The sequence below is a fragment of the Barbus barbus genome, assembly GCF_936440315.1.
Source record: "Barbus barbus genome assembly, chromosome: 26".
In the NCBI taxonomy this organism is placed as follows: domain Eukaryota; kingdom Metazoa; phylum Chordata; class Actinopteri; order Cypriniformes; family Cyprinidae; genus Barbus; species Barbus barbus.
Genome location: NC_136754.1, coordinates 12,679,651 through 12,704,773, shown reverse-complemented (window position 1 = coordinate 12,704,773; position 25,123 = coordinate 12,679,651). Strand labels below are relative to the sequence as shown.

Genomic DNA, 25,123 nt, shown 5'->3' with positions numbered 1-25,123 from the left:
TAAATAGAAATCTGACACCGTTGGCGAAATGAACGCGTTATGCAGTATTAAATTCAGCTTTACTGACAGAAATGACATTCTCGCTCTTTGAGAAAACATCATGCTGATCAACCTTCTCTCTGAAAGTAATGCGCATCAAAGAATTAAGGTCATCAAAAACACAAAAATAGAGGTTTTGCACATACGCAAAAAGAGATTTAATATAAGTTTTTATTGCATTTAATTAGTTTCAACGTATTTTGAAAACAACTAGTGACTATACTGACTGCGCGTAAAATTAAGTTAAATGATGCATAAGTACATTTGTTTACTTTTTTGCAAATATGTTTTTAAATTAATAAAAAGATCAGATCAGCATCCTCCATCTCCTTGAGACATTAAAAATGTTTCTATAAACATTCATAGAAACATGATAGACACAAGACATACATATACATAGTAAATCCTATATTATATATATATATATATAGTAATCATTGCTAGTAATCATAAATCCATACAGTGCCCTCCAAAATTATTGGAACAGTAAAGACAAAATTGCTCTGTTGGCTGTGGAGTCAAGACATTTACAAATATGATTAAAAGATGAATATGAGACAAAACTACAGAATGTCAAATTTTTTTATTGGGTGATTCAACACAGATGTTTACCAGCTAAGAAGTTCAGCACTTTTAGAGTTTCATCCCTCTATCTGATGTGAGCATAAGTATTGGAACAGTTGACTTTCTAAGTGATCAGCTGTGTCCTGTTGCATTAATTCTTCAGATATTAAAAGCAGGGAATGTGTCGTATCAGTTATATCTATTACTTTTGTATTCTGAATCTTGAATTCGATGATGACACACACAAACCAGGATGAAGATGAGGGAGCTGACTTTGAGAGAAAAGCAAGCAATTTGGATGCTAAAAGAAAAGAGGAAGTCAGTTAGAGCTCTAGAAAAAACAAAGGGCATGGAGAAATCAAGAGTTTGGAAACCACCAGCGACACCAGCAACCAACAACGACCTGATCGGCTGAGAAAACAACAGTAGTTGATGACAGACAAATCAGAAAAGCGGTGAAAATTAACCATAAAAGACGTGTCTGTAAAATCACCAACAACTTCCAGAAAGCTGGGGTGATGCTCTGACAATCTACTGTCCTCAGGAGACTTTGACACAGAATTACAGATGCTACACAGCAAGATGCAAACCTCTGACCAGCACCAAAAACAGAAAGGCAAGATTAGAGTTTGCAAAAAAAAGCACAAAGGTGAGTCAGAAGAGTTTTGGAACTGTGTTTATGGACGATGAGACAAAGATGAACCTTTATCTAAGTGATGGGAAAGCAAAAATGTGGAGAAAAAAGGGAACTGCAATGATCCCAAGCATACAGCCTCATCTGTAAAGCATGGTGGAGGTGGTGTCATGGCATGGGCATGTATGGCTGCCTCTGGAACTCTCTCTCAACTTTACTGATGACTTGATGTATGATGACAGCAGCAGAATTAATTTGGGTACAAAACCATCTTGCCTACCAATATTCAAGAAAATGCCACCAGATTCATTGGGAAGTGCTTCATATTGCAAGACAATGACCCAAAACACCCTGCCAGTTCAGTCAAGGAATTTATAAGGGCAAAGAAATGGAAAGTCTTAGATTGCCCAAGTCAATCTCCAGATTTAAATCCGATTGAACATGAATTTCACCAGCTGAAGAGGAGAGTAAAGGCAGAAACTCCCCAAAACAAGCTACAATTGGAATTGGCTGCATTAAAGGCTGGGAAAAGTATTTCAAAGGATGAGACCAAGAGTCTGGTGATGTCTATGGGTCACAGACTCACTGCTGTGATTGTGTGCAAGGGATCTGCAAATAAATAATAGCTTTTAGTCTTCTATATCTGCCTTATGTTCAACTGTCCCAATACTTATGCTCACATCAATGAGTGGGATGAACTCTAAAAGTGCTGTTCTTTTTATTTGGTAAAACATGTATGTGTTGAAACGGCTAATAATAAAATGTGACATTCTGTAGTTTTGTCTCATATTCATCGTTTCATCATATTTGCAAATGTCTTGACTCCACAGCCAACAGAGCAATTTTGTCTTTACTGTTCCAATACTTATGGAGGGCACTGTATATATATATATATAGCTTTATATATAATGATTTATTGTTTTTATCATTATTATGATCCTTTATGGAATTTATTATTATTAGAGGTCTCTATACTGAGGGTACCTCGGTTGGTTGAAAGTCCTTATCTGGATCTATAAAGGTTGTAAATCATTGCATTGCCCTAAAGGCATCTGTGATGTTTTTGAAATAATTTAAATAATTTGGCACATTGGAAAACCCTCCAATCCAAATACTAAAAGTCCCTTTGCAAAACAGTATGTGAATATCCCCTTTCACACGTTTTTGAAAATACACAATTGAGTACAAGAGGAAAAAAGTGCATTTATTATTGAGGATCTGCAACAGAATGATCCAAACAAGACTTGAGCAGCTCATATAGCCCTCAGAGCCCCAGCAACTAAGTGAGGCAAACAAATATAAACAGGAGAACAGGAGAATTCATCTCCTTCATTCCAAAGTCTTTTATCCCTAACATCCACCTCCAAGCAACCCTGATACTTTCCTAACTTATAAAAGCTCAACCGGTTTAAATGAACAAATTATTTTCAAGTTAAAATAAAAAGAACAAAACACAGATTTTAATAACACACCTATATAAAGGCAATAAAATTTATGCGATTACTACACATGTAACACAGCTCCTTTAAAAGAAAAAAAGAAGAAAAAAAACAACAACAAAAAATACAGTTGTCCGATTGACTTTAATTTGCATGACACATGGACGCAGTAATGGGGAGAGCTGTTGGCCCCCATCCTGTTTTTTTCCCTCTAAAGATAGGGAGCCAGATTACTGCATGCTGTGAGCTCACAGCTACTGGACCTCCTCCCCATTTTCCGGGAGGGGTGTTGCTAGGGGGTGTGTCCGGCACAGCCCCCTCTAAAAGGGGGTGGGACAGGTTAGTCTGAATCAGAGTCAATACTATCTTCTGATGAGGAGCTGCTGGAACCGTCCGATTGGTCATCATCATCATCGTCGTCATCATCATCGTCATCTTCATTCTAAGTCATCATTAGAAAAGAATGAATACCAGCCATAATAACAAAGCAGATTTTCTAGATTTTAACCAAAGCAAAATTAACCTCGTCATCATCATCATCATCATCATCACTATCTGTGCTGCCAGATGACTCATCATCTTCATCCTCCGAGTCTGATGTATCTGTTTTCTCATCATCTTCATCCGAGTCCGACGTGTCCTGCTGGAAACCAAGAGTCACACATCTCTCAAACTCTCTTTATATGTCCATATCACTGTTTTTGCATGTGTACACACAAACACACACACCATCAGCAAAATCAAATAGTGAAATTTAAAATGATATAACATCCTAAGCCACTTCATATAGAGTCCACAGCCAGTGTGTGGGTGAGTTGCCCAGAGAGAGCGGGCGTTACCTTGGCCCGGTACGCCATGGAACGCTTGCCCCCCCCGGGACCCACCGTCGCGGCTCTGGCACCTACCGCCTTCCCCTTGGTGACTCGGACTTTCGCCCCGGGACCTCGTGCTTTTGTAGTGCTTCGCCGTTTCTGTGAGGGCAGAGAGGGCGGGGCAGGGGTGCAAGGACAGAGCGGCACAAAAAAAAAAAAACATGTTCAAGCTTAAGCAATGATTAGTAGCCCCACAGTACAGCCCTAAGAACAATATCCATTCAAGTCATGTTAGTTTGAGCCAAGAGATGTGATTCTAAATAGGGAGAAAGGAAATAATGAAGCCACATGTGATGGCATGGATAGAAACAGTTTTTACAAGCAAAGTCAATCAACTAAATTAACCAGGGTGCCTCATCTTGCCATGCAGTTCAGGGGGTATCGATATAGAGAAGAGTAAATCACAATCTCAGCTATTTGAATGACTGTGTGAGAATACAGAACTTAAAGAGCAAGTTACAGCTGCAAAATGAGCAATTACTTACCGTAGATGAGAACTCTTTATATACCGCACGCTCCTGAGGGGATAGCGACTAGGAAAACCAGAAAAAAAGAGAGGGAATGTTACTGCAATTCTCCAAACTCGTATTGCTCACACAAGTATTTTTTTAATAAGGTCATTGAGGCACAACGTTTCCCTGAAAAAGAAAAGGGAAATCTTTTTAAAATGTGCCAATTTCATAAAAGTGCACTCTTTGTATTCTTTTTGGTTTCATATGGTATTCTAAAAATGTAGTGTATAGTAACCCTCAAGTAAAAATGATTACATCTTAGTCCTTCTATTAAAAATAATGTAAAATAAGTATTTTTATGCATATTGTTTTTGTTGAGTCATACTACAGACATTTTAAACAATCTGAGCAACTAACTTGTTTTTTCAAAAATTAAGTAGTGAAGCTTTTGTTAAAATAAAAAAAACAATAATAAAAGCTTAATTTAAAAAAGGTAACACTATTTTACGGTATCCTTGTTACACGTTACATGTTAATAACAATACTTAATACTTACTATTATAATAACAATAAAGAATGCATAATTACATGCAAGTAATCCTAAATCAAACCTTAATCCTAACCATATAGTAAGTACATGTAGTTAATTAATATCACTCAGTACTTAAATGTATAATTACACCATAACAAGGACAACTTAAAATAAAGTGTAACCTAAAAAAATTATGCAGGGTCAGAAAGCTCTCAGATTTCATCAAAAATATGTTAATTTGAGTTCTGAAGATGAACGAAGGTCTTACGGGTTTAGAACGACATGAGGGTGAGTAATTAATGAATTTTCATTTTTGGGTGATTGCATACATAAATTGTATTTTTAATGTATTTTTCAATAACTTAATAAACAGGACAATAAATATGCACCATATAATAAGCACCCGATAATAAACAAAGTGTATTTGATTTGTAGAACTGAAAGATTCAACAAACTTCCTACCTTTACCCAAGCGTCAAGCTCAGCTTTGTACTCTAGTTGCTGCTCCTCAACCTGTTTTTTATATTTGTCCTTCTGGCTCTGACTAAGCTTGTGCCATCGCTTGCCGATCTCCACCATGCGCTCCTTCAGGCTGAAGTGATTCAGCTCACCGTTAGTTAGCAGTTCCTGAGAGAACATTTGATACCCGCTCCTGAGGTTGGACAGGAGAAGACAAAGTAATATTGAAACAGTGAAATAGACAAAATAGTATTTTTCAACATGGAAAGTATGTCTCTCAGAAAGCAACAAGCTAAAAATGTTACACTCACACTGGGGGCTTCTTAGGCTCGCCATCGAATTTTGGTTTTCTTTGTCCCTGTCCTGACAGAGCAGTCCTCATCTCTAACAGCTCTCTCTGCAGGATGAAAAACAAGAAAAATAAGCAAAGATACTTTTTCAATTCAACCCTGAACGCAAAGACAGGACATAACCCACGCTGAAATACTTGTGAAAACAGATGAGCAGGCTGATGAACGAAAAACTACATATACAGTTAGGTCCATATATATTTGGACACAGGCAAAATTTTGATTATTTTAGCTGCTGACCAAAACAAATTCAAGTTGCACTTATATAAAGAATATGGAATTACAGCGCTTTAATATGTACCTCCCCCCTTTTTTAAGGGACCATAAGTAATTGGACAATTGACTCAAAAGCTGTTGGACATGCGTGGACTATTCCTTCTTATTTAAAAATTCTGGAGTTGATTCTAAGTGTGCCATTTGCATTTGGAAGCTGTTGCTGTGAACACACATCATGCAGTCAAAGGAGCTCTTCATGCAAGTGAAACAGACAATTGTTAGGCATCAAAATCAAAACAAATCCATCAGAGAGGAACATTAGGAGTGGCCAAATCAACAGTTTGGTACATTAAAAAAAAAAGAAAACAAAAAGGAACGCGCTGGTGAGCTCAGCAACATAAAAAGGCCTGGATGTCCACGGAGGACAACAGTGGCGGATGATCGGAGGATCCTCTTAATGGTAAAGAAAAACCCTTTCACAACATCCAGCCAAGAGAAGAACACTCTCCAGGAGGTAGACGCGTCACTGTCAAAGTCTACAATCAAGAGAAGACTTCCCAAGAGCAAATACAGAGGGTTTACCACAAGGTGCAAACAAGGCCAGATTAGACTTTGACAAAAAAATATCTAAAAAAGCCAGACCACTTCTGGAAAAGCATTCTTTGGACTGCTAAAATTAAGATCAACCTGTACCAGAACAACGGGAAAAAAAAGTAAGGAGAAGGCTTGGAACAGCTTATGATCCAGAGCATACAATATCATCTGTGAAACATGGTGGAGCAGTGTGATGACATGAGCGTGCATGGCTTCCAGTGGCACTGGGATACTGGGTGTTTAGTGATGATGTGACAGAATACAGAAGCAGCCGGATGAATTCTGAAGTGTACAATACTCTCTGCCCAGATTCAGCCAAATGCAGAAAAGTTGATTGGACGGCGCTTCATAGTACAAGTGGACAATGAGCCAAAACAAACAGCAAAGCAACCCAGGAGTTTTGAAGGTAAAAAAGTGGAATATTCTGCAATTCCCGAGACAATCTCCTGATTTCAACCCGTTTGAGCATGCATTTCACTTGCTGAAGACAAAATTTCAGGCAGAAAGACCCACAAACAAACTGAAGTCAGCTGCAGTAAAAGCCTAGGCAAAGCATCACAAAGGAGGAAACCCAGTCTTTGGTGATGTCCATGGATTCCGGACTTTAGGCAGTCATTGCCTTTAAAGATTTTTTTAACAAAGTATTAAAAATTAACATTTTATTTATGATTATATTTATTTGTCCAATTACATTTGAGCCCCTGAAAATGGGGGGACATTTATGTTACATTTTTGTGCAACCCCTTGAATTAAAGCTTAAAGTCTGCACTTCAATTTCATCTTGATTGTGTCATTTTAATTCTATTCTGGTGGCATATAGAGCCCAAATAATGAAAACTGTGTCAGTGTCCAAATATATATGGATCTAACTGTATATAAACAAGTGTTAAAACAAATCAAGATGTCAGATTCATGAGAATATGCAAGAATAAGTGACAGAACACTGAAATGAAGACATTTAAACATCACTGCAATAAGGGCAAGTCACGTTCATCAAACGTAAGTACAAATTCCACCAACTTCCGCTAGACACAGCACAAACCGCCTCTACTCTGGGGAGGAGGAAAGTTAGGGGTGACCAACATTTTGACATTTCTTCAGCACAGGTGAGAAGACAGTGGTCAAAACGTCTGGTCACTGACCACGGTCTGGTACTGAACCTCGTATCGCTTCTGGTCCTCTGCAGCCTTCTTAATCCAAGAAATCTTCTCCTTCTTTTCCATGGCCTTCCAAGCGGCATCCATTGCATTCTGCACTTTCTTCCGGTCGTTCTGTGAAGAGCAACAGTTTAAGGTTATAGTTTCTAGATGATGTTGTTGTCAAAACAAATCTTTCTTTAGCATTCTGTAATTCTGCAGGGGTCTCTTTGTATTTTATGAAAAAGCATTAATGTTGCTCTTACTCTGTATTTAGCCAGATAGTCTCCTATCACACTCTGCTGCCACATCTCCTCTGGAGTCTTCGGTGTTTCAGGAAGCCGTGTTTTCTTCTTACCGTCTCGCTTCTCTTTCGAAAGCCCATGTACCCATTGATCCATCTCAGGGTCACGACACCGTTCCTACGGCACAACAAGAAGAAACTGCTTCTTATTCTGATTCAGACAACATACCACCAGAGCATAACAGCATGCAAGTACATAAACAAGGGCATCTTGCACAAGCCCACCTTCACAGATGGTGATTTGACCCTTAGGGGGCTGCCTGCCCCCGCTATGTTCAGCTTGGTGCCTCCCAGCTTCTCCTCTACCAACACACGCTCCCGCTCCTCTTCTGGGAGACTCTGCAGAGAGACGAAGATTGAGACAAAGTGTCAAAATAAGCAAAGCCTCCCTTTAAAAGCAGGATCAGGAATTCAACAGTAATTAATAGAATTATTTATTTTTAATAGAATGAATTTGTAGTGCTTTGTATTTACCTCAATAAACCTCTGAATGTCGATCTCAAACTGTTTCTTTCTCTGATGAGAGAGATAAACATGTCATTTCTAGTTATAGCTAAGGCATAATGATAATGTAACAACTGTGTTATTGAGAATTGTAATAATAATAATATTTATTATTATTATTAACCATGCTTTCTTTGCTGATTAATATAAGTGTTTACCTTCACGCTTTGTCAGTTAAAAATTCAATTGACAGTTTTGTCAGTAAATAGTAAAGAATTTCTGTTTTGTTTTTTTGTTTTTACATTTTGAGTAAATGTGTACTGCTGAAAATTCAGCTTTGCCATCACAGTTATGAAATACATTTGAAAATTTATTAAAAAAAAAAAAAAAGTTATTCTGAATTGTAATAATATTACACAATAAATGCAGCCTTGGTGGGCTTAAGACACTTTCAAAAACTTTTGAAAGAATAATGTATATATACACACATATTATATTGGCCTTTGACCACAGAGCTTCCTACAAATCAGGGTTTGCCATTATTGGTCAACCACAGAAACTTTTCCAGATTACAATTATTTTACATTTTTATTTTTACAAGTTTAAACAAATCAAGAGTGGACTGTTCTGTCAGACCTGTTCGCATTTTTTCTGGAACATATCCTTCTCTTTCTGGGTCATCACCTTCCACTGCTTACTGCACAGCACCATTCGCTCCGTACTTGGCACATCCTTCATGTTTACCATTAGTTCAGCACAGTACAGAGAATAGCCATTTCTGCAAAACAAGAACATAGCATTAAAAATATACAAGAAATTAATACATATATATATATATATATAATTAATTGAACATGTCCCAAACACATCATATATACAGTGCATTCAGAAAATATTCAGATCCCCTTCACTTTTTTCAATTTTGTTATGTTGCAGCCTGATACTAAAATTGTTTAAATTCATTTTTTTTTTCATTAATCTACACTCCGTACCTCATAATGACAAAGTGAAAACCGGATTTTAAAAATGTCTGTAAATTTATTAAAAAGAAAAAACTGAAATAGAGGTGTGACCTCGGCATCCTGGCCAAATTTCCCCATTGGTCTCTGACCATCATGGCCTCCTAATCATCGCCTTACATTGATTGGCTTCATCACTCTGTCTCCTCTCCACCAGTAAGCTGGTGTGTGGTGGGCGTTCTGGCGCACTATGGCTGCCGTCGCATCATCCAGGTGGATGCTGCACACTGGTGGTGGACGAGGAAACACCACCCCTCACAATGTAGAGCGCTTTGAGTGCTTAGAAAAGCAGAAAAGCGCTATATAAATGTAATAAATAATTATTATTATTATTATTAAATATCACATTTACATCAGACCCTTTGCAACAATACTTGAAATTTAGCTCAGGTACCTCCCATTTCTCTTGATCACTGCTGAGATGTTTCTACACCTTGACTGGAGTCCACCTGTGGTAAAATCAATTGATTGGACATGGTCTGAAAAGGCACACATCTCTCTATAAAAGGCCTCACAGCTGACAATGCATATCAGAGCGAAAACCAAGACATGAGGTCAAAGGAACTGCCTGCAGAGCTCAGAGACAGGATTGTATTAAGGCACAGATCTGGGGGAGGCTACAAAACAATTTCTGCTGCACTAAAGGTTCCCAAGAGCACAGTGGCTTCCATAATTCTCAAATGAAAGAAGTTTGGCACAACCAGGACTATTCCAAGAGCTGGTCGCCCAGCCAAACTGAGCAATTTATGGAGAAGGGCCTTGTCTAGACTGGTGACCAAGAACCTGATGATCACTCTAGTTGAGCTTCATGATCATATATGCAGGTGGAAGAAACCTACAGAAGGACAAACATCACTGCAACACACCACTGATCTGGGCTTTATGGCGGTGTGGCCAAACTCAATCCTCTCCTCAGTGAAGACACATGAAAACACACTTGGAATTTGCAAAACAGCACCTAAAGGACCCTCAGACTCTGAGAAACAAGATTCTCTGGTCTGACGAACCTCAATTCTAAGCATCATGTAAGGATGAACCAGCTCTGCTCATTACCTGCAGAGTACCATCCCCAAAGTAAAGTGTGGTGGTAGCAGCCTCATGCTGTGGGGCTGCTTTTCAGCGGCAGGGACTGAGGGACACATCAGAGTTGAAGAAAAGCTCAATGCACCAAAATATAGACATAGCCTTAATGAAAACCCAGTCCAGAGCATTCAGAACCTCAGACTGGGCCGAAGGTTCACCTTCCAACATAACAATGACCCTAAGCACACAGTCAAGGCAACACAGGAGTGGCTTAGGGACAATTCTATGAATGTTCTAGAGTGGCCCATCCAGAGCCCTGACTTGAACCCTATCGAACATCTCTGGACCTGAAAATGGCTGTCCACCAGCAATGCCCATCCAACCTGACTGAGCTTGAGAGGATTTGCAAAGAAGAATGGCAGAAAATCCCACAATCCAGGTGTGCAAAGCTTGTTGCGTCAAACCCAAAAAGACTTGAGGCTGTCATTGCTGCCAAAGGTGCTTCAACTAAGTACTGAGTAAATGTGATATTTCAGTTTTTTTCTTTTTAACAAATTTACAGACATTTCTAAAATTCTGTTTTCACTTTGTCGTTATGAGGTAGATTAATGAGAAAAATGTAAAAAAAAAGGATTTAAACAATTGTAGTATCAGGCTGCAACATAACAAAATTGAAAAAAGGTGAAGGGGGTCTGAATACTTTCTGAACGCACAGTATATAGATGAGAACCAATAATGAATTTCAAAATGGTCACCAACATTCTATTTCTATTCTAACAGCAGCATATCTTGGTATAATAAACAAGACTTTTGGTAAGATAAGACAGCATAAGCCATGCAAAACAAATGCTTCTTAGTGGTTTGAAACATACGGTGGTGGTTTGGTTGGCCGGCCATCAAACTTGTCCTTGAGCTGCCGTTCAGCCTTGGTCAGGACAGATTTGACGTGTTCCTCAGAGTTTGAATCCGGATGAGCTTCAAAATACGCTCTCATGCTGTCCTGTATGAGAAAGCAATATTTCACAAGTTAACAATGTCCTTTATCCCTCTAATCGACAAAGACTTCATCATTTTAGCTTCAGTGAGAACACCAAGAGATACCGCATAGTGTTTCTGCAGCTCTAGAGCTTTGCTGATCCATTTGAGCCTCTTTTTGTCTGATAACTGGGACCACTGTCTACGTAATGCTTCCTTCAGCTCCTTCTGGCTTACCTACAAGCATCAGACATGGAAAAGTGAGTGTAGGTATTTCCATAAACAGTTAAATCCGAAATGCTCTCAAAAATAAGAAAACAACATTTAAATTGTCTTTGATTCAGTTACACAGCACTAACTCTTTGTACTAGCTATGACAACACAGTAAGATTCAACTATGACCACAAGGTTCCCCCTCCCCCTGCCAAACTCTTTTACCTCCGGGTGAATTTTCATGTAGGCCTTCTTCTCATGGTTGTACCATAGCTGCTGAGGGGTCTTGGGCTTCTCTGGGAGGTCTGACTTCTTTCTCTCTTCTATTAAATCTGGGTGGTCCTCTCTAAAAACAATAAAAGCTTCTCACTGAATCACCAAAAAAAAAAAAAACGGACATATATTTGTTAGGTATTTTTGTGCAGACTAGAACGTGGACACTAACTTGAATCTTGCCATGTTCTTCTCAAAAGCCTCTTTCTCTCTCTGGAACTCTTGAATGTACTTCAGCTGACAAAAGTAATAGTGCAAATTCAAAAGCAAAACAGATGACCTTCAAAAGTAATATTTACTGTAAGAGAAACCTGACTCTTCATTCTACAAATACCAGCACGTTACATATAGTAGGACTTTTTTAAATAAACATCAAGAATTCTCGTTAAAATTTATAGGAATGTAAGAGAAAGTATTTATCTAAGGTTTCCATTTCTGAAACAATATTTACCGTTGGTAATCATTTTGCTATTTAAATTGTCCTTTGGTGAGATAAATGAATACTAATGTACAAATACTTTCAATTAATGTGAGATTATAAGTATTATTTATGTAAGGAATAATTGACGACGGGCCGTTGAATTATTAGAAAAATAATGCACACCCGAGGTGGTGATGCGGCCACGACGCGAAGCGGAGTGGCCGTTACACCTCGGGTGTGCATTATTTTTCTAATAATTCAACGGTCCGGAGTCAATTATTCCGCTTATACTACGGTTGCCACACCTCAAGACATCGATCAGATTATATATTTCAAGGGATTCGTCCGGTTTTTCTACTTAAATCGCTATTGTGAGTAGGATTATTTCTTCCGCATCTCATCCAACGACTCTTTTGCTAGTTCCAAAACGTCATTTTAAAGATGGCAATGGAGGCTTGAGCCGTTGATAGCAGACTAATGCAGTTAATAATGAAGTTATTAGAAAGAGAGCGAGAGAGACACAGAGAAAGAGAAACAGAGAGAGAGAGAGAGAGAGAGAGAGAGAGAGAGCGAGCTTGTATGAATTAGGCTACCTCTGTGTGTCCCTCAACAGTGTTCTGAAGCACCGTCTCTAAACTGTAAGTCTGCTTTAAGATGCAGCGCTGTTATTACCTCGCTAGTGAGAAATGTCATGTGTAGCCTTTAAGTTGCTACACTAGGCTAACTGATAAAATCGTCAGGGCAGCGCTGACAACGATGCGAAGTGATATGGAACTGTAATGCGGTCAAGAAAGCTGCCTGGAACTACGTTCGCCGTGCGTTTCCCTGAAAATAATTGCACACCTCAGAACGTTCGTCAGCCAATCAGATTCAAGCATTCAACGGCCCCGTAGTATAAATACTATTAAAGTATTTGTATATTTTTTCAATTATATTTTATTTTTCATATATTTAAATTTTAGTTTAGGTTTCAATCAATTTGTTATGTACTTTTGTAATTTTACTATATTTTTATATTTCTATAGCTTTTTTTTTTTTTTTTTTTTTTTTTTTTTTTTTTTATTTAACACACTTATTTACAAAACACAATTTACAAAACACAATTTACAAAATCTCTCGTTGGGAGACTTATAAGCAGAACATAGTTAAACAATTAAATGGAACAGATTACAATAAAGAAAATATATACAAAAAAAAAAGTAAAATAAAATAAATTAAGCAAGGCACTTCAGTCAATAAGGCATGTCAAAGTTATTCATATATATATATATATATATATATATATTGACCTCGGTCTTCATATATTCTTAAAATAAAGTTACATGGAAGCTTTACAAGTTACAATGACAAATATTTTGAGACATCTTCACATAGAGAGTAAATGTTGCCACTGGAGTCTTTCAGAAGTTTCAAAGAAGCAAAGTATTCCCTCAATTCAATTTTAAACACCATTAGGGATGGATTTTTGTTTTGCCATTTACATTTATGAATATGGTATTTACCCATAATTGTTATGATATTATACATTCTAAAAAGTTCCTTCGGAAGGTTTTCATTACCAAAAAGAATTTGCTCTAACTTTAATTGTGTAATTCTCTCCATTTTTGTTTCCAGCCAACTCAAGACATCTTGCCAAAATATTTTTATCACTGGACAAGAGAAAAACAAATGTTCAATAGTTTCATCTTCCTGGGAACAGAACACACATGGCTCCACTTCAAAACCAAATCTCTTTTTAAGCATATCTGCTGCTGGATAATATCCATTTATAATTTTGAATTGCATTTCTTTGATTTTAGGAGGTATAGGCCATTTCATGAATTTGATGTATTTATTCGTTATTTTGTCATCATAATGCCTTATTTTTATATTTTGGTCAAAATCATGAAATAGTTTACATTTGAATATTTTGCTAATACACTTGTTGTTAAATTTTTTGCTATTTAGGGGAATTTGGTTTAGTTGCAGTTTAGGCAAATTTATTTGACTTTTGGAATAATGTAAATAGTTTTGTATCATATTTAAAAGGGCTATTGGTATTGCTTTACATACCTTATTATAATCCCTTATTAAACTTTGTATATTAAATTTTGTTTTAAAATCCGTAAACCTAAGAAAATTACCTTGTTCATCTAATATATCTGTGATGAAAATGATTCCCTTTTCAAACCAATTTCTGAAAAAAAGTGTTTTTCTACTTATTGTTATCACTCTGTTGTTCCACAAGGTGGAGCCATGTGGTGTAAAATTATGAGTAAATACCATCTTCCAGTAATGGAGAACTTGTTTATGATATTCAGACAGTTTTAGTGGCAATTTGGATACCTCAAAATCGCACTTTAAAAGAAATTCTAAGCCTCCCACTTTATCAAAAATATTTTTGGGAATATGATACCATAGAGATTCAGGTTTATCTAAAAAGGCTTTTACCCAGTTAACTCTAAAAACTCCAACCATAGATTCAAAGTCAATTGTTTTTAACCCCCCTTTATTATAGTCCTTTACAAGTTGTGATTTTTTTATATAGTGCGTTTTATTACGCCAGATGAATTGGTAAATTATAGTGTTTGCTTTTCTTATGTTTTGTGAACTAATATAGAGAGAATAGCTTGGGTAAATTAATTTAGAAATCCCTTCTGATTTTGACAATATGTTACGTCCTAAAATAGTTAAGTCTCTTGTTAACCAAAGATTTAGGTTTCTTTTTATTTCTTCAATTTTCTCTGTTATATTTTTGGATTCTCTTATTGCCAAGTTGTTAGATAGATGAATTCCCAAGTATTTAACATCATTCTTAACTGTAATCATCTCCAAGTCTGTCTCAGTGCAATTATACAAGGGTAATATTTCACATTTTTTTAGATTAAGGCAAAGGCCTGATGCCCTTGAAAAAACAGAAATCGCATTTAAAGCCTTCTGAAGAATCGATTTGTCCTTTAGAAATATCACTGTATCGTCAGCAAATTGGCTCATTTTCAATTCGGTATCACAAACTTTTATTCCTTCAAGGTCTTTATTATTTACTACATAATAGGCCAAAAGCTGCGTACAGAGAATGAATAATTTTGGTGAAATTGGGCAACCTTGTCTTATTCCACAAGAGACATTGATTCTTGGAGTGATGCCTGATTGAAGTGAAATATAACTGTATATTTGGTCATAAAACATTCTGATTACCTTACAAAAGTTGTTGCCAAACCCAAAAAGTTGGAGCGATTTCAGTAAGAAGTCATGTTCGATAGAATCAAATGCCTTGAAAAAATCAATAAACAATATTAAGCTTTCTGTGTTAATAAGGCTCTGGTAATCTAACATGTCCATAATTAATCTCACATTGTTATGAATATGTCTACCTTTAATAAAAGCTGACTGAAATTCGTCTATTAAATTGTTCAAGACATTTTTTACTCTGTTAGCATATACTAAAGCTAGTAATTTATAATCATTGCAAAGTAGAGTTATAGGTCTCCAATTATCTAATAGTAATAAGTCTTTATTGGGTTTGGGCAACAAGGTTATCAGACCAGTTTTCATTGTAGGGGATAACTGACCATTTTTTATGCAGTCGAGATACGCATTAAATAATAAATTTTTAATATCTGTCCAAAAAGTCTTAAAAAATTCTATAGATAAACCATCAATGCCCGGTGATTTACCATTTTTCATTTGTTTTAAAGCTGTTTCAATTTCTGATAAAGTTACATCTCTTTCTAGTAAAAATTTGTCTTCATCTGTTAGTTTTGTTACATTTTCTTTTACACTATTCATAAAGGCATCACAATCATCACTCTGAAATTTTTCCTTATATAAGTTGCTATAGAATTGACATACTTCCTCTGTTATTTTATTTGTGTCTTGAATAATATTTCCATTTTGGTTTAATTTTGTTATACATTTTTTAGTCTGTCTCCGTTTTTCAAGGCTATAAAAATATGATGAGTTTTTTTCCCCCTGCTCAATCCATTTGGCTCTTGATCTTACAAAGGCGCCTTTTGCCTTTTCCAAGTATATAACATCTAATTGGTTCTGAAGCATGTGTAACTCTTGTGTCTCTTCTACAGTTATGTTAGGTTGTCCACATAATAAACTTATCTTTTCAACTATTTCCTTTTGTTTACGTTTACGGTTGGCGGCTATTTTCTTACCAGTTTCAATAGCTTGTTGCTTTACTCGAAATTTAAACCACTCCCACTTACTTATATCTGACAAATCCATGTCATCAGTTTCAAGACATATTATTCTAATCTGACTACAAAATTCTTCGTTCAGCAACAAGGCATTGTTAAATTTCCAAATATTGATTGATTTTTGTTTTTGTTTGACTATTGAGAGTGACAAACCAATAAGACAATGATCCGTGAGAGGAGATGATTGAATATCACATTTTGGTGTAAGATTAGTAATATTTGGAGACACAAGCCAATAATCTATCCTTGAGCATAGGTTAACATCTGCTGGGCTGATCCAAGTAAATTGCATTTTGTTAGGGTGTGTCACTCTCCAATAATCTACCAAGTTATTGGATAAACAAAAATTGTTTAACATGTCATTATATTCTGGTTGCAACCCCTTGGGAGGTTTCCTGTCAAGCCAGGAATTAGGTGCTATGTTAAAATCACCTCCTAATATTATGCTATCCGTACCATAAGTTGCACTCCATTCCCTGATAGCTTGAGTTAACTTTAACATCATATTTTTATTGAGAGACCTGTTGTTGTACCCATATACATTAATCAAAATCATCTTGAAATCAAATACTTCTACCACAACCATTAGCCAGTGACCTGCTTCATCACTTTTATAATCAATAATTTTCCCCACAAACCTAAAAAATAAAATCATCACTCCTGCAGAGTGAGAAGTTCCATGTGAATACAAAATATTGTCTCCCCATTGTTGCTTCCAAAATTTTTCATCGTCCTTATTAGAATGTGTCTCTTGTAGCAAAATAAGGTTGGCTTTGACTTCCTTACAAAATAAAAAAATGGCCTTACGCTTAATGTTATTCTTTAAACCTCGAACATTTAAAGAACTAAAAACAATAGACATACGAATGAAACAAAATACACGCTCTTAGATGCGCTTAGAAATAGGATTTCAGGCAGGAATGAAACAAATCTATGAAATCTGTCATAGATTTGAACTTTGACATTAACAGTAACAGACCCCTTAATCAAACTTCTGAATCAAGGTGATGACACTAAACTTAACCTGTGAAAGGTGCCTCCACTCTTTTTCCGTCTATAATAGCATACCCTTCCTTCAAGTAAGCTTTCTTCCCGTTGCGTCTGGCCTCCTGTACCGTCGGATACAGCTTTGCCCGGGCTTCACGATCTTCTTTTGACCAGTCCTGTCTAAATTGAACATGCAGCTCCTTGCAGACTCTGGCCTCCCTCGACCTCCTCCAGATCTCGTCCCTCGTCGTCCGCATACCAAACTGCATGATGATCGGTCGTGGTCTCATGTTGAAGGCGGGATCATCTTTCTTTCCCAGACGATGGACAGTATCAACCTTGTCTCGTAGTTGTTCCACTGAAATCGGAATCACTCTTGTGAGAATGCCGATCACCATCTCTCTTGTATCCTCGTTTTCCTTCTCCGGTAGCCCGATCAATTTGAGATTCCATCGTCTTCCGTATCGCTCGATTTCCCGGCATCTTTCCTTCAGCTCCTTGTTCTCTTTTGTCAGCCTATCCACTTGCACTGTGAGTTGAATTATTCCATTTTTATTTTCTGTCACCTCTTTTTCGTTATTCTGGATGCGCTGTTCAAAGTTTTCAAACTTTCTTTCGAACGCATCCAGCCTTTCCTCAAATCTTTGTGATAGAGTGTGAATAGCATCGTATATGCTTTCCATGCTTATTTCTTTTGATTTATCTCTCCTCTTCAGTTTTTTGGGATTTGGACTCTGTAACGGAGTGTGGTCGCTCAGAGGTTTTGCCCTCTGCATCTCTTCTTCAACACATTCGTCAAAACATGCCTCACGTATCCCGTCCATGCTGTAGTCATGATCTTTTAAGCTATCTTGGTCCTGAGTATTAGCCATTTTTTTTTCTTTTTCTAGTGTATTATTTTGTGCGTCTTTTCAAAAAGTGACTCACAATAGTCTTTTAAGAGTGTTGTTTACCTCACAATGGCTTGAGGGGTGACTGTTGTTCAAATTTAACTATTTTGAATGTCAAAATCACTTTTTCTGTCGGACCCTGCGACTTTTGCGACTGCTCACTCCGCCATCTTGCTCCTCCCCATATTTCTATAGCTTTGCTTAATTTATTTCAGTTTTAGTCATTTTAGTATTTAAATTTATTTAGTTGCCAATGCACCATTTCTCATTTAAGGTACTTGTCTAATATTGTTTTACATTATTTCAACTGTATTTCAATCAAAAATGTTTAACAAAACTCCAACAACAACACTGAGTTGCATGCATATTAGAAACAAATAAGTAAAATACAATCTTACAGTTTAAAGTATAACATGTCAAACACTAAAGGACACTTACCAAAAGTGTTTTATGTCAACTATCCCCCCCCCAAAAAAACTAACCTTTTTCTTTTCAGGAAGCTCTTTGTATTTTTTGGACAAAATCTTGGTGAGATCCAAGTTGCTCATCTCGGGATGGATTTTTGCATACTTGGCTCGCTTCTCCATAAAGAAGCGAAAATAGGGAGTGAGGGCTTTCTTTGGGAAGTCTGGATGAGTCTAAAACAGAGGTACATGCATAAACAATATACAGCCTTTTAGTTGACAGCACATTAGGCTAAAACATGACATATTAAGAAAAAAAGAGAACATTAAGTATTGAGACCTTCTTATATTTTAGCAATCTCACCTTCAGCTTTTTCCCTTTGTAAGGGTTCTTCACATATTCAATGGCATCAACAATGAGCTCTGTCATCGTTCTGTATTTACGCACCTAGGGTGGAAAAATCGTTACACAACTCCAATGAATGAAGGCAAATAATAAGTTTAATAAGCTGGCAAATCTCAATGTAAAATAATCTTTACATGGACAATCTAAAGAAAGTGTCTTTAACATAAACACTTATTACAGCTACTTGGAAAAAATGCACATTATTGCTTTAGCTCACTGGAATTTGGCTCACCTCGGTGGAAACTTTCTGCCATTTCTGCTTACACATGTCTCCAGTGAAACCCCCAAACCCCACCTTCTCCCAGTCAAAATGAGACTCTGTGGTTTTATACTTCATTGTGTCTCCATCAGGTAGCAGACTGCGTATCCTCTCCAGCAGTGTCAGACAGTCCTCTTTGCTCCATGTATCTGCAACTAACAAAAACAGTGCACATCAATCCATTAAGCATGTTGACTGGCAAAAACCAGAGGTTGTTTATTCTGAATATAACTGTAGTGTGTCTGTGTGAATTTGTCCATCATGGACCGTATACGAGCGTACCTGGCACACTTTTGAGTCTTCCTGTCTGGGTGCCAGACACACTGGTGCTGCCATTCATGATGACAGAATTCACCAAGCTCCACCTTGACACTTCACTGGCCAAGTGGCTACATAGAGAAAACAAGACAATTCAAAATGAGGCTGTAAATATGAGCTACTGACTGAATATGGCAAACCTTTTCAACATTTATCCATTTAAACTACTTCAGTTACTAGCACTTTTTTTAATTACTAGTTATTCAACAGTGACATTCATTAGATACTAGTGCTTATTTCTACTAGTCACTAGGCTAATGTCTAATAAGAGTTATTATATATTAATACATATTTATGAAATATTAGTACATGTTCCTTTAACTGTTACTACTAATAGAATAGGATCTTGAAAGTAACAATTCCTTTTTGACTTGTCATAAGTAATAAATAATTTGGAAATAATTTAATTAAAAATTATACTTGAGATACTATTTGAATTGTTACAAGTACTTAAAGGACATGCAGCATTACAACCAAATTAATAGTTACTTGTAAACTGGAATAGGCACAATCAACAACTGAAATACATGGTAGCTGGAAAAGATTTTTTTTTTAAATGTATAATTTGTTACCAGTAACATTCGAATAGTTTTATGTCATATTGAATGGAGGAATAAGTACTAGAATGTAATTAAAAGCAGTACTGACTAATTGTACAGAAACAAGTATTTAAACTAATTCATCATAGAAATAGTAGTATCTAAAAAAAACAGGTTCTACTAAAATTGAAAAATATATTAGTTACCACTGTATTGCTTAATGGAGCTTTTAAAAAGTACAGAAAACATAAAAGTAACAATTAGCATGAACAGACGCTAGTTAGTTTTAAGGAATAAATGTATTGTCATAACACAGGAGATTAGTGACATAAAATCTCCTAAATAAATGAGACACTCGATTTTGTGAATGGTCGTCTAATTGTGATTAGATTAATGAATATTCTGGATGTCAGCACTGCCACCCAGAGGAGCACGTGCCCATGCTCCGCCTCTGGACCACCTCGACGCGGACGCGTCATCACACCGCGGCCAGACAGTGCACCAGCGGCGGCGGCGAGAAACCATCACAATGATGCCCTAACCGCACATTTCCAACGCTTATCCATGAACAAACCGCGAATTTCGTCTAGGTTCGCCTATAGCAAACGGCTAAGCAAAGCATTGAGGAAAGGACCGACAACTATCCGGGCTTCCAGACCGATTCAAGCCATGATTTGAGGATGCGAGTACACGGTGAGGAACGCACGTACACGGTGTCGGGGGTCATCTTGGCAAGGAACGGCAGTAAAGACTTTCCTTTTGGATTATGTAACCACGAGCAGCGAGATGTGAGGACGAGCACGACCCTCGCTAAAGTGCATCAGTGTCCCGGAAGCCTCGGTTTCTCCGCGAGCGCTCTCTGTTTACATGCTGCCAGTAACTTAGGCGAGTAACGTTACTTCATTAACGTTATATGCATTCAAATATTGCAGACATTTTACTTTTTGATCCATACCGGTTTGCTTTTTAAGGAATTGACTGATTTTATAGCCATAAAACTGTATTAATGATTTTTTTCTTTCTAACTGATAACATCTCATGTAATTTGTGTATATTTCAAAATAAATAAATACGAAAAACATTTACGTCCGGGATCCGGTATTATGTTAAGCAAAGACTTGTGTGTATACTTTTATATACTTTGCCAGTATCGCAATATGTGCTGTATTGTGTGTTGTGGTGTGTCCGGGAAGTGTCCGCCGCGTCCTTCTCGAGCTGCGGCGTCGCTGCGCGCCCGCACGAGGCGCCGGTGTCCCGGTTACAGTCTTCCCCGCCCGCGCGCAAGGTCACCCGAGCCAGAAGAGATAAAAACACGGAAAATCTGTTTTTCTGCAATATTCGAGACTCTCTGGTAACAATAAACCATTATTGGCCGTGTTATGTTCAAGAGGTATTGCACTAATCACTTCTGACAAAGTATGGCATAAAGTAAACTGTCCAAAAATGCATTTTGCTTTCTTAAAATTTATGTTAGAAACAAGTCTACGCATATTTACTTTAATAATTCGTGTGAAGGCCACTCTAACCGATTACATAAATTAGTGTAAAATACGTTTCTTGTAGCGCACCGACCGTTAGTCTGTTTCCAACCCCGGTAATGGCGTCTTAATTCCGGCAGGAGTCACCACGCAGCTTCCGCTGGCACGAATGCCTCAGCTAGCGAGCAAGCTACTGGCGAAAGTACGAGGAATATCGCTTACGCCGATTAAATTTGTCAAGTGATGTCATAATATATACCTATCAGATACCTCCTTGCCGATTATTCAAGTGTAGATTCATGCACGTTTGAATTTTTTGCAGTGATTGTGACAATATAAAATAAAACGCATTATTTCACAATAAAATCAATTTTGTCGTGAAAATAAATGATTAAATGTTTCATTCTGGTCATATATTTAGTCTTAGTATAATAATACTATGTTTTGGTGAATCTGAATCCCAAACCGAGCTATGAGCGGCCGCTTGTGCCTTCCCTCGCCCCAGAGCCCTCACTGCAGAGCCGCCATGAATGTTACAAAGACTCGGGGACGAGCAAATTGAAAAACGCTCTAAACGGGCTCAAAAATCGTCAAATCACTTACCTTTTTCAATAATCCGTCACGGATGTGCTTATTAACTAGCGACGTGTTCGTGTTAAATGCTTTAATTGTATTTAAGTATCTGTTTTTTAGCTGTAAACCCCGGGGAGTCAGGTCGAAACGAATCCGACAAAAGGAGCGTCTGGTTCGGTATGAAACTCCGCCCAGCGCCGCAGGGGGAGGAACTCCGAGGGAAAACATGCGAGAAAAAAAGGCGGAGGCTAAAACTTAAAAATAATATTTATTTTTAACATTGATACATTTCCGAATGATATTTGGTGTAATGTTTATTAATTTTGCAACATTTTAAAGCGCTACTTTCTCAAGCGTTAAACTCACCTAAACCGAAGTAACAAATACCGTGCATGCATCTAACAATAATAAACTACGTTAATATTAGTTTACAATTGCTAGAAAGTTATTTTTATGGCTGAGAATTTACCAGGACAAAAATATCTCCTGGTTCCCATGCAAAAGAGCAGGACTCTTTGCCAACCCTGCAAGGACTTCAAGTGCTAAACCGATTATTTTGGGTGCCCACGTTCATTCTGCTGCCGCTGAGACTCACACGGCCTCCGCGCTCCAGAAACCTCGCCTCTGCAGCCCCAAAAACACTTGTTCCCATGGCTTGAACTGAGCGTAAAGATCACAGTCAAAAAGGCACCGTTTCCTCTCAGCCTGAGTAAAAGTGCCATTGACTGTATCTCGCCCTCATGTTCTCTGATTGTACACAATCGTCACGAGATTTCTTTATGTGAAACTGACCAATGGCACGAGGAAAGGAGGAGACAGCTGTGACTGACTCAACCCCCTCAGACTGACCAGGCCTGGGAGAGATGCTTCATACAGATCATTGGAGCGACTGAGAAAACAAGCATGCCATTGATGAGCATTTATTTAGGTAGCATTTTGTGATATATATTGAGCTGAATGTTTCATGAATAGTGAGCATTAGTGGTTTGTGTGAGATCATTTCTCTCAAGATTCTGGTCAAGGAAAACCTGGAAAAACAAGTAAAAGGGCAATCATTTACACATTTTACAAGGTACACAATATACATTGTCATGTTGAGCTAAATATTTCACCAGCTAGACAATGTTCTTATTTAAAATAAAACTTGCTTGATTTATAGTGATTAATGATTTGAGAGTGAATTGTTATTTTGGGTCAGTTCTTTTTGTTAGGGGTATTTTACTTGTTTCTTGTAACTGTACTGAGTCAGTCTTACTGGTTAAAAACTAAATGCTAAAATTAAACAAAAAATGTATGCCTGTATGAAAATTACGCAAAGGGACTATAATATTTGAAATTCAGTTTATGTAAACTGTTTGTTTAGATCTAATTACCAAATCTCTTCCACTCCTTATGGAAACAAATGTGTGGGAGGTCAGTTTTGAGTCATTATGACACAATTGTTTCATACATTTCCAAAGAAGATATTTTGAAGAATGTTGGTGGTAGCCATTGACTTCCATAGTATTTTTCCATGCTACATGGAAGTCAATAGCTTCTGTCAACTGCTTGGTTACCAACATTCTTCAAAATGCCTTCTTTTGTGCTCAACAGGAGAAAGAAACTCATACAGGCTTTGAACAATTTGAGGGTGATTAAATGATGATGATATTTTTATTTTTGGATGAAAAATAAGATATATTTTTTACTTCCCCTGAAAATGTTGTTTGACCAGATTACAGCCATAAATTAGGCATATGTGCAATACTTAATGTTGTGGAAGTGCGTGGATCAAAGTGAAGTTTGTTTAGGTCTTGTCTTGCTGGTTTCTATGTATGTTTCTAAGCCTAGACTTTTTTTTTTTTTGCCATCACTAAGTAATGGCCATGAGATGGCAGCAGAGGTGCATTAACAGAGTGACCAGGCTGTCATTATTGTAGATCACTGCCACTACTGCATATGAATTACATATCTAGCACATGGTGTTTTATTGTCAGTTTGTCCTGTCCTTGTAAAACATGCCATCATAGTACATAGAACGTAAATGGTGCACTAGATAGAGGATATATGGAGAGTATCTACTCTCAAAGTAAAATATATCCACCGGTGACTGATATACACTAGATTGGCAAAAGTATTGTGTCATCCCCTTCTAATGAACATGTTTGACTACTTTAGTCATTTCTATGAATACAAATCTTAATGTTAAAACATATAATGATATTCTAGGAATTGTGTGCTTCTAATTTTATAGCAACAGTTTGGACAGGACCCTTTTCTATTCTAACATGACAGTGCCTCTGTGTCTAAGGCACGGTTCAAAAAGACATGATCGATTCAGTCAGCGTGGAAGAACTTGACTGGAAATTGGGAAAATATTGTAGTGGCATTACCATCTAATACCACACTCATCTAACAATACAAGTCATTATGACAAAACATTATAGCACATCAGTAAGATACACCAGCACAATTTCATTATTAATTTGATTTATGTGTAAAATTATGATTGTAATAAATAAAAACAAAAGGTGTAGTGTTAAATCAGTGCCATTATTTTATTAGGTTTTGGCCTGTATTCTAAACATTTACAAAGCTAAAACAAAGATCATAGTCATCATTGACATTCTACAGTAATATGTTAATAACCACAAAAATCTATTGTTGAACAGCTCTTTTTCTTTCATACTTGCTAAGGTCACTTTTTTCAACTTTGTGAAGCAACATAATATCTGAAAGTAACTATCAAATGAAAAAAGGCACTACTACAATATGTGAGATTGTAATGAAAACAGTCAAATGAATGTCTGTGTTTGCAGGGGAAAATACTCATTTTGACATTACGCACACACAACAGATTAAATAACATCTTAGATGTAGTCCCTTCTTCATAAAAATAATTGTTTGCAAGATCATCTTTTTGATTGGAATGTACATGAAACACACTTAAAAAAATGGATTACAGCACTATACCCAATCTACACCTGTTTGGTATTTTTTTGCTTTAAATTATTTAGATTCTAGTTCTGTACCTCAAATGACAAATATTCACCTATGAAGCTTGTTAATAAAAATAAACAGTAGTGCATTAAACAATCAAACCATTTCATGTGCTCGGTGAAATTTTAATCATAACATTATTCA

At 37.0% G+C, this 25,123-nt stretch overlaps 1 protein-coding gene across 4 annotated transcripts; it reads right to left on the bottom strand.

The window, feature by feature from the left end:
- Positions 1 to 2,420: 2,420 nt before the first annotated feature.
- Positions 2,421 to 22,199, bottom strand: LOC306846338 (nucleolar transcription factor 1-A-like). Of its 4 annotated transcripts, none has more exons than XM_079379649.1 (20): positions 22,031 to 22,199; positions 19,375 to 19,481; positions 19,066 to 19,247; positions 18,792 to 18,875; positions 18,506 to 18,661; positions 11,711 to 11,775; positions 11,491 to 11,611; positions 11,179 to 11,289; positions 10,950 to 11,077; positions 8,672 to 8,813; positions 8,066 to 8,107; positions 7,817 to 7,930; positions 7,554 to 7,709; positions 7,294 to 7,422; positions 5,303 to 5,388; positions 4,995 to 5,184; positions 4,034 to 4,081; positions 3,516 to 3,647; positions 3,200 to 3,319; positions 2,421 to 3,118 (listed from the first exon to the last, which is right to left on the bottom strand). In XM_079379649.1, exons 2-20 carry the CDS (start codon positions 19,430 to 19,432, stop codon positions 3,017 to 3,019), a joined length of 2,166 nt encoding a protein of 721 aa, XP_079235775.1. In that variant the 5' UTR covers positions 19,433 to 19,481; positions 22,031 to 22,199; the 3' UTR covers positions 2,421 to 3,016. The 4 variants fall into 4 exon arrangements, with proteins under 4 accessions (XP_079235775.1, XP_079235776.1, XP_079235777.1 ...); XM_079379650.1 differs by having other exon boundaries at positions 3,200 to 3,316; XM_079379651.1 differs by having other exon boundaries at positions 7,312 to 7,422.
- Positions 22,200 to 25,123: the final 2,924 nt, after the last annotated feature.

Coding starts and splice junctions, on each gene's coding strand:
- LOC306846338 (XM_079379649.1), bottom strand. CDS start 19,432: ATGAATGGCAGCACCAGTGTGTCTGGCACCCAGACAGGAAGACTCAAA. Junction 5,389..7,293: donor AGGTTCAGTACCAGACCGTG/GTCAGTGACCAG, acceptor TTCATCCTGCAG/AGAGAGCTGTTAGAGATGAG. Junction 3,320..3,515: donor CCATGGCGTACCGGGCCAAG/GTAACGCCCGCT, acceptor CTTGGTTTCCAG/CAGGACACGTCGGACTCGGA.